Raw genomic sequence first — 10561 nt, 5'->3', positions numbered from 1 at the left:
CCTGTCTGATGGAAAATTCGACTTAACTTGCACTGTGGAGAGGGGGACAAAGGCGGGAAGAAGGTGGGAAAGTTTCCATAACCGAGAACCTTAATGAGAAAAGTGCGTGGTGCTGGTCGGCCCACTGAGCGCTCGCCCCACCCCCACCCTCCCCCCTCCCCCTCCCGTTTCCCGTTTGTCCGCAGGTCTGCAGGTCTGTTATTCATAGCAGTACGCAGGGCTAGAAAAGGCGAGGAAGAAACTGACCGAATCAGTACGGGTAGGTGAAGGAAATATAAAGACCCCTGGGGTGGAGGTGGGCAAAGGTGGGACTGAGGTTGTCGGCCCCTGTTCTTCCCCGCACCCCCTTCTCCCAGCCTACTCTGTTCTAGGAGGGTCTTGCGTTATGCCTTGTAACGGGAGAAATGGTTGAGGAGAGCCTTGGAAAAGGCTGGAGGGAGGGACGAGGGAGGTGAGGAGGTGGAAAGTGGGGGTGGGAGCAGCAGGCTTGGGGAAACCCAGATGGCAGACTGAGTCTCCCAAGTGGAAAATATTTGGTGATAGCTCTGAATCACAAAAAGCAAATACGGAGACCTGTGTCCAGAGCACTGGTCCGTTCACCAAACTTTTGACTTAATGTCGCCTTCTTATTTCCTAGAAGTAGTTGTTTTCAAAGAAGAATAAGCAGAAAAAAAGAAAGGAAGAGGGAACAGGAGGAAGAGAGACAGATATAAGATGACACCCTGTCAAAAGATTGAAGGAAAACCAGAAAATGAGAGTGAACCAAAACTTGAGGAAGAGCCAAAGCCTGAGGAAAAGCCAGAGGAGGAGGAAGAGCCAGACGAGGAGGAAAAAACAGAAGGAACTTTTAGAGAAAGGCTGATTCAGTCTCTCCAGGAATTTAAAGAAGATATACACAACAGGCATTTAAGCAAGGAAGATATGTTTAGAGAAGTGAATGAATTAGACGAGATAAGGAGAGTAAGAAACAAACTTATAGTGATGCGTTGGAAGGTTAATCGAAACCATCCTTACCCCTATTTAATGTAGTTTACCTTGATTTTTATTTTTTCTGATGTTAACATTACTTTCTTTTGATTTGCATTTTCCCAATACACCTTTGTCCATCTTTCTACTTTTAACTTGTTGCTATTAGTGGTTTTAGATGCATCTCATTGTTTATTTTACTTCAAAGCAATCTACAAGTCTTTGCCTTTTAATAAGAGAACTTTACTCATTTGTACAAAAAGAGGTTCCTGGCAGGATATAAAATGAAAAAAGAAGTTACTAAGTAATATGTGAATATCATATTTTTGAAAGGGAAGAGTACACTTATATATCACATATATGCACAGAAGAACATGTGAAGGATGAAAGACAAAAAGTACAGTCAGTGGTAGAATTATGAGTGATTTTTTTATTCAGCTTATTTGTATTTTTCCTTATTCCTAGAATGTACACACATTATTGTTAAAAATAATAAAAGCTTTATTTTAAAAAAGGAGTAAACAACAGTACTGAGTATATTTCTAAAGGCATTGGGACACAATATTTAATGGCAGAGTTTTAGAAGCAAATGTAAACTCCAAATTACCACCAGACCACTTAGCTAGGAGAATAAATTTTACATCTTTTCTCATCTGCAAAATAGAGATAATAAAGAACTTTCAGGAATCTTATGAGGACCAAACAAGGTAGTGACGGTGAACTGTATTTGACAAGCTTTTGTTCCCATCTGCTCATGCAGGATCCCAACTCCTAAGAGATTTATTTCAGGTATTTTGGAGGGAGAAAGTAGTTCTCACCTGTGCTTAAGAACAAATCCAGACAACTGTTAGGTGGGCACTACGTTTGTGTTTCTCTCCTGCTGTGCCTGCCTAACCTTCCATCCTCCTCCCCTTGATACTACCATGTGTATTGGGTATTTCTGCACCTTCATTCAGGTTCTGTACTTCTCAGGCCCCTAACACTGCTGATGTGTTAGAAATCTCAAATAGTGAAGCCCAACATATTTCTTTGGAAGCCCCAATGGACTGACTCTCCAGTCTGACCTCTACAGAAGTAGGGGAAACACCCATCTCTTAAATTTAGATAGACATTTATGCAGGGCCACTTGGGCTGTGATATCTTATTGATACCTTGGCAACTTTGGGATTTTAATCACAGACCCCCTCTTCCGCATAAGATTCGGACACAATGGGTCTCTTTGGGGGTGGGACCAGAAGATAAGACTGAGTAACAGACATTATGCTTTAGTCAGAGTTGCTTATGAGCCTAAAGATTGGTTTTATCTTCCTGACTCTTATTTCCTTAGGGTGAGCAATCTCTCCCAAAAGACTGGTGGCAGGCCCTCCTCACCAGCTCAAAAGATACCCTTAGACCTGTGTAAATTTTTAAAGGGAGGTTCAAGTAAGATTTCGGGATATTCCCATGCTTACTTGGAAATGTATGAAGTGCTTTGTAAGACTTACTGTGTATGTATATCTGCATCCAAATCTTCATAACTATATATGTGTCTATATATGTATATGTGGCTCACAGTTGTGCCAGTTGTATATTATTTTTCCTCTGTGATGCTCTTTTTGGGGCAATTAATCTCTCCAGACTATTCTTCAAGGTTGCAACAGTCTGATGGATGCTGGTTGGTCTGGATTCTGGCTGAAGTGAGATGGGGGTCCAAAGACTTACTGTGCCACTTTTATAGGATGGTATGAATCCAACCCCCTGGCACTCTGAGGGGTGGAGCTGGGGCAGGATGTGGAAGGGCTCCCCCAAGGCACACCCCTCTCCAGGGTTGACTTTGGTTTCTGTGTTCCAGCCTGCAGCAGGCACCAGACTCTTCTAGGCTGAAGGCCAGGCTGTCCTGGACATACATACCTGGAGGACAAGGACTGTCCCCATTGCAGGTCAGAGCACTGGACTTCCTTTACCCCTTTTTTCCTTCACAAGGGGTCTTGATGGGAACTTTTAAAGGAAAGAATATAACTTTTAAAGAAAAGATTTCAAAAGTCACTAACTAAAAACATTAGTTGTGATAGTTTTTGTCCCAGCCATGACTACTCTAGATGCAATCAGATAACTTGGGATTAAAGTAGAAGGGCCTGGTGGTAGGTGGAGATGATTTCAGGTAATACACAAATATTTTAAGTTGTAATATTCATGTATTGATATTTATTTGAATGTGTATTAATGAATACTCTCTTTAAGGCAAATGATAGTTTAGATTTAGGGTGGTGTTATAAAGTTTCCTTTTCAAAAAAGTACTCAAATTTCCTTTTCAAAAATATTCAAATTAAATGAGTCTGTTTGAAGACAAACATGAAATAGAACACAATGTTAACAGCAAAGGTGGTATATAGATATGGCAAAAATCATCCTAGTGGGACACATTACCCTAGCATAATTGATTTAGGGAATAACATCTGGAAACACCTGTCAAGAAGTGTGCAATCTGAGATTTTACCCTACTTACAAATTAACAAGTTAACATTAACCTGCTACTGTTTAACCTGCTTTTGCTATGACAGAAGACACTAGAATCCTGATCAGAGACTAAGGACATTATTACTCATGGTAAAAGCAGTAGCAACGGCTTCATATTGGTTTATATCAGTTCCCGATTATCCTCAAGTCCCTTGGATGCCTACACATGCAGTGCACTGTGTTTTAGGAAAGATACCTGAGTTTGGGGAATTCACTGCTTTCATAGTAAGCAAAAGCAAGCCTGCTCTGTGTCCAGGGAAAGACGTTACCTCATCCCTCAAAGTTGCTTGCTGCAAAGACAACTCTGCGAAATGGACTGCCTGCATAAAGAGTGGTCAGGGCCTTACATTCTTGGTGTACCCAATAAGAACATGCAGGGTTGCTCAGGACCCAAGGTGGATTGCCTCTCCCAGTAACACTTTTCTCTGTGCAGTAAATCTTAATGTGAATGGTAAGCCTTTCCTAATATCACAAATTTTGATTTATAATTCCAAGTTAAAGCAGATAATTCATTGTACTGTAGACTGTAAACAGGGAATTTGTAACTCTTTCTAGTTTTTGCTTAAATACATAGGATTTTGAATGAATCCTAATTAACTCAATGAAAAGAACAATGAAGAAACTAAAAGTAAATAATCTATGAGGAACTTTAAAGACATAGCTACCATGACACACAAAATTAAAGAAGTAGAGGAGCAAAACCAATGGATTTATCAAGGTGCTAATGACAGGAGTAATCTTATGTGAAATTTTTCACTGAAAAACTGACAGGATTGTGTGTGTTTGTAAGGCAACCTCAGATCCCATATACATGTAATCGCCACTGCCTCTATAAAAGGAAAAGCCAAGAGCTAAGAGGAAAGCTGGTCTGTCCCCTCTACAGGGAAAGTTTTGAGAGAGGGGGAACCTTTGACACATAATGGTATCCAAAAGCAATTATTTGATATTTTGACACCAACGTTTTGCAAGAGCCTTAGCAAAAACAGCTGCATAATTTAGTTGGGTATGGAGCATCTTTTCATGTACTATTGGCCATTTATACATCTTACTTTGAGAAATGTCTATTCAAATATTTTACCTAAACACCCCCCTTAATATTTTCAATATAGTGTGGGTAAAGAATCTATTTAAAAGAATGAGGTAGGGGCTTCCCTGGTGGCGCAGTGGTTGAGAGTCCGCCTGCCGATGCAGGGGACACGGGTTCGTGCCCCGGTCCAGGAAGATCCCACATGCCGCGGAGCTGCTGGGCCCGTGAGCCATGGCCACTGAGCCTGCGCGTCTAGAGCCTGTGCTCTGCAACGGGAGAGGCCACAACAGTGAGAGGCCCGCGTACCGCAAAAAAAAAAAGAATGAGGTAGATCCATACGTACCACATGTTCACCATGCATTATTAAAAGAAAAATGAAGGACAGGAGGTACAGTATAATATATACACACACATAGATACACATATCCACAAATACCAAGATAAAGCCCATTAGCTCACTGAAGGGAGGGATTATGTCTTTTAAAGTGACATTTTGATATCTCACCAGGCCTCCTGCTATCTGATTGTTTAAGAAATGATTATTTTTTAAAAAATTTCTCCTAATAGATAATTCTATTTTCCTTGCATTGTAACTGTCAAAATAGTTTCTTGGAGTTATACAAAGTCCTTCTCCCCTTGCATGAATTCTGAGTCCTTTTCCAGGTGTTATATCATTAACCTACTATTTAATAGAAAAGGAAGTGAGGCTTAGAGAGATTACATGTCTCAAGCCAAGGTCACCCAGCTGTTAAATGGAATGCCTGCCTATGGTCAAAGCCCTCATTCCTAATCTCTGCTCTGCAACAGTTGGTATTTAATAAATATTAACAACAACAGCAACACTGTGCTAAATGGATTCCCATCATTTCCTTAAAGCTCCATGCACTTTCAAGTCCTGGTCTTTGTTCCCATAGTTTTTCCTGCCTGAAACTTTCTCTCAACCACTCCTCATGCACTTAGCCTGGATAACTCCTACTCATTTATCCCAGAATACATGTTACTTCTTTTTTTTTTAAACAGCTTTATTGAGATATAATTCACATACCATACAATTCACCCACCTAAAGTGTACAATTCAATGGTTTTAATATATTCACAGTTATGTGCAGCTATCACCACAGTCAATTTAGAACATTTTCAAGTCAAAAAGAAACACCATACCTTACCTATGACCCCACCCCCTACACCTCTATCCCCCCAGCCCTAAGTAAACATTAATCTACTTTCTGTCTCTGTAGATTTCCTTATCCCTGGACATTTCATCAGAATGTACTCATAAAATGTGGTCTTTTGTTACTGGGTTTTTTCACTTAGCTTATGTTTTCAAGGTTCGCCCATTGTGTACCAAGTATTCATTTCTTTTTATGGCAGAACAACATTCTATTGTATGGATATGCCACATTTGTTTATTCATTAGTCCATTGGTGGATATTTGGGCTGTTTTCATCTTTTTCTTGTTATGGGTAATGCTGCTATGAACATTTGTGTACAAGTTTTGTAAGGACATATGTTCTTATTTCTCTTGGGTAGATATCTAGGAATTGAATTGCTGGGTCATACAGTAACTCTATGCTTAATTGTTTCAGGAACTGCCATACTATTTTCTAAACTGACTGGCCATTATACCTTTCCATCAGCAGTGTGTAAGGGTTCCAATTTCCCCATGTCCTTGACAACACTTTTTATTTTCTGACTTTTTGACTGTAGCCATTTTAGCAGAGGTGAAGGGGTATCTTACTGTGGTTTTGATTTGCATTTCTCTGATTGTTAATGATATTGAGCATCTCTTCATGTGCTTATTGGCCACTTGTATATCTTACTTGGAGAAATGTCTATTCAAATCCTTTGCCCATTTTTTAATTGGAATATTTGCCTTTTTATTATTGAGTTGTAAGAGTTTTTATATACTCTGGATACAAGTCCCTTATCAGACACATGATTTGTACATATTTTCTCCCATTCTGTGGGTTATCTTTTCACTTTCCTGATGGTATACTTTGATGCCCTAAAAATTTTAGTTTTGATGAAATTCAATGTTTTTTTCTTTTTCTGCTCATTACTTTGGTGTCATATCTAAGAATCCTTTGCCATATCCAAGTTCATGAAGATTTATCCCTATGGGTTTTTTCCCTGAGTTTTATCATTTTAGCTCTTACATTTAGGTCTCTGATCTATTTCTAGTTAATTTTTTTGTATATGGTGTGAGGTAAGGGTCTCATTTCGTTAGTTTGCTAGTGGCTATCTAGTTGGTCCAGAACTGTTTGTGAAAGGACTATTTTATTTTTCCCAGTGAATGGTCTTGGCACCCTCATCAAAAATCAGCTGACACATGGTTTTACTTCTGGACTCTCAATTCAGTCCTATTGACCTATATGTCTATCATGTGCCAGTATCACACTGTCTTGATTACCATTGCTTTGAAGCAATTTTGAAATCAGGAAACATGAGTCCTCCTACTTTATTATTTTCCAAGATTGTTTTGGCTATTAGGGTCCCTTGCAATGCATATGAATTTTAGAATCAGCTTGTCAATTTGTACAAAGAAATCAACTGGGGTTATGAAAGGGATTGTATTGAATCTGTAGATCAATTTAGGAAGCGTTGCCATTTTAACTATTAAATTTTTCTATTCATGAACATGGGATCTTTTTTTCCATTTAATTGCATCTTCTTTAATTTCTTTCAATAATGGTTTGCAGTTTTCAGCGTATCAATTTTGTATTTCCCTTATTAAATTTATTTCTAAATATTTTGTTCTTTTCGATACTATTATAAGTAGGATTGTTTTCTTAATTTTCTTATTCAGATTGTTCATTGCAAGTGTATAGAAATATAGTTGATTTTTGTTTATTGATCTTGTATCCTGCAACCTTGCTGAAGTTGTTAGTTTTGTTAGTTTATCAGTGGATTCCATAAGACTTTCTATATATAAGATTATGTCATCTATAAATAGAGATAGTTCTACTTCTTGTTTTTCAGTCTAGATGCCTTTTATTTCTTCTCCTTGCCTAACTGTCCTGGCTAGAACCTCCAGTGTAACGTTGAATAGAAATTGTGAGAGCACACATCTTTGTTTTGTTTCTGATACTAGGGGCAAGGCATTCAGTGTTTTAACATTAAGTATAATGTCAGCTGAGGGTTTTTTGTAATACCTTTTATTATGTTGAGGGAATTCCTGGCTTGGGGATGTTAAACCAAACTTGCATTCTGGGATGAATCCCATTTGGTCATGATGTATAATTGTTTTTATATGTTTCTAGACTTGTTTTCCTAGTATTTTATTGGGGGATTTTTTGCATCCATATGCATAAGATATACTGGTCTGTAGATTTTTCTTGTCATATCTTTGGTTTTCATACCAGGATAATACTGGTCAAATAAGAGGAGAAGTGTTCTTAAAATAAGAGGAGAAGTGTTCTTTCCTTTTTTTGAAGAATTCTTCTTTAAATGTTTGATAGAATTCAGCAGTGAAGCCACATGGCCTAGAATTTTCTTTATGGGTAGTTTTTAAAAATTTATTACTAATTAAATCTCTTCACTTGTTATAGGTCTATTCAAATTGTTTATTTCTTATTGAGATAGTTTTGGTAGTTTGTATTTTTCTAGGAATTTGTCCATTTTGTCTGTTATATAACATAATGGCATGTAATATTTCATATTATTCATTTATAATATTTTTTCATATCTATAAGTTCAGTAATATTGACCCCTCTTTCATTTCTGATTCTAGTAACTTGACACACACATCTCTCTCTCTCTCTCATCAATCTAGCTGGAGATTTGTCAATATTGTTGATCTTTTCAAAGAACCAGTTTGGTTTCACTAATTTTCTCTATTCTCTTTCTATACTCCATTACTCTAATTTCTGCTCTCATTTATGCTTAGTTTGCTCTTCTTTCCCAGCATCTTAAGGTGGAAAGTTAAGATCTTGATTTGAGATCTTTCTTCTTTTTAATATAGGCATTTACAGCTATATATACAGCTATATATTTCCCTCTAAGCATAAGCTTAGCTCCATCCCATTGTTTTGAGTACATTGTGTTTCTACATACCAAAGTTCCATCCCCATAAGTTCTGGTATGCTGTACGTCATGTTTCATTAATCTCAGAGTATTTTCTGATATCCATTTTGATTTGTTCTTTGATGCATTGGCTGTTTAGGAGTGTTTTGCTTCATTTATGTCACTAGATATTTGTGACTTTCCTAATTTTTTTATGTTGTTTATACAAAATTTTATTGCACTGTGGTCAGAGAATACATCTTGTATTACTTATAACCCATTAAATTTATTAAGGCTTGTTTTATGGCCTTCATGGTCTACCATGAAGAATGTTCCATGTGCACTTGAGAAGAATGTGCATTCTGCTGTTGTTGGGTGGCATATTCTATATGTCTGTTAGGTCTAGTTGGTGTGTGGTGTTCTCATGTCTTCTACTTCCTGGTTGATCTTCTGCCCATTTGGTCTATTTATTATTAAAAGTGGTGAAGGGTAAGCTGGGACAAAGTGAGAGAGTGGCATGGACATATATATATACACTACCAAATGTAAAATAGCTAGTGGGAAGCAGCCACATAGCAGAGGGAGATCAGCTTGGTGGTTTGTGACCACCTAGAGGGGTGAGATAGGGAGGGTGGGAGGAAGGGAGATGCAAGAGGGAAGAGATATGGGAACATATGTATATGTATAACTGATTCACTTTGTTATAAAGCAGAAACTAACACACTTTGTTATAAAGCAGAAACTAACACACCATTGTAAAGCAATTATATTCCAATAAAGATGTTTTTAAAAAAAGCGGGGTATTAAAGTCTCCAACTATTATTGTTGAATTATCTATTTCTCCCTTCATTTTTGTCAGTTTTTGCTTCATATATTTTGGTGCTCTGTTGTTAGGTGCATATATATTTATAATTGTTATATACTCCTTATGGATTAACTCTTTTATCATTAAATTCCCTCTTGCTTTGGTCTGGCATGGAAAGAACTTAGAAGTTATCACTCCATTCTAACAATAAGTAAAAAGCTGAACAAACTGAAAATCAACAACTCTTCTTAGATCCATTAGAGAATTGAAGTCACAGAGCAAATCACTGCCCGCAAAAAAGGAGAGACAGACAGTCAGATACAGAGAATCACAATTTGCTGGAGTAAAACCTATGAAGAGAAACTTCCCCAGGAATCAGTACTGATGTAGGAAAACCTAAACTATAATTTATGAATTGCTGGAAGTTCAGTGTGGACAAGTCTGAGATTTAAAACTCCAGAGAGGCCCAGTCTTTTTTTTTATATATACAGCAGGTTCTTATTAGTTATCTATTTTATACATATTAGTGTATATATGTCAATCCCAATCTCCCAATTCATCCCACCACCCCCGACTTTCCCCCCTTGGTGTCCATACATTTGTTCTCTACATCTGTGTCTCTATTTCTGCCTTGCAAACCAGTTCATCTGTACCATTTGTCTAGATTCCACATATATGCATTAATATACAATATTTGTTTTTCTCTTTCTGACTTACTTCATTCTGTATGACAGTCTCTAGGTCCATCCATGTCTCTACAAATGACCCAATTTCATTCCTTTTTATGGCTGAGTAGTATTCCATTGTATATATGTACCACATCTTCTTTATCCATTCGTCTGTTGATGGGCATTTAGGTTGCTTCCATGACCTGGCTATTGTAAATAGTGCTGCAATGAACATTGGGGTGCATGTGTCTTTTTGAATTATGTTTTTCTCTGGGTATATGCCCAGTAGTGGGATTGCTGAGTCATATGGTAATTCTATTTTTAGTTTTTTAAGGAACCTCCGTACTGTCCTCCCTAGTGGCTATATCAATTTACATTCCCACCAACAGTGCAAGAGAGTTCCCTTTTCTCCACACCCTCTCCAGCATTTGTTGTTTGTAGATTTTCTGATGATGCCCATTCTAACTGGTGTGAAGTGATACCTCATTGTAGTTTTGATTTGCATTTCTCTAATAATTAGTGATGTTGAGCAGCTTTGCATGTGCCTCTTGGCCATCTGTATGTCTTCTTGGAGAAATGTCTCTTTAGGTCTTCTGC

At 37.7% G+C, this 10561-nt stretch overlaps 1 protein-coding gene across 1 annotated transcript; it reads left to right on the top strand.

Annotated features, from left to right (window-relative positions):
• Positions 1-714: 714 nt before the first annotated feature.
• Positions 715-1029, top strand: TCEAL9 (transcription elongation factor A like 9). The gene has a single exon (XM_065901298.1). It carries the CDS (start codon positions 715-717, stop codon positions 1027-1029), a length of 315 nt encoding a protein of 104 aa, XP_065757370.1.
• Positions 1030-10561: the final 9532 nt, after the last annotated feature.

Source organism: Phocoena phocoena, chromosome X, assembly GCF_963924675.1.
Source record: "Phocoena phocoena chromosome X, mPhoPho1.1, whole genome shotgun sequence".
Classification (NCBI taxonomy): Eukaryota; Metazoa; Chordata; class Mammalia; order Artiodactyla; family Phocoenidae; genus Phocoena; species Phocoena phocoena.
The sequence above is the reverse complement of the archived record's forward strand: the minus strand, read 5'-3'. Positions and strand labels throughout refer to the sequence as shown.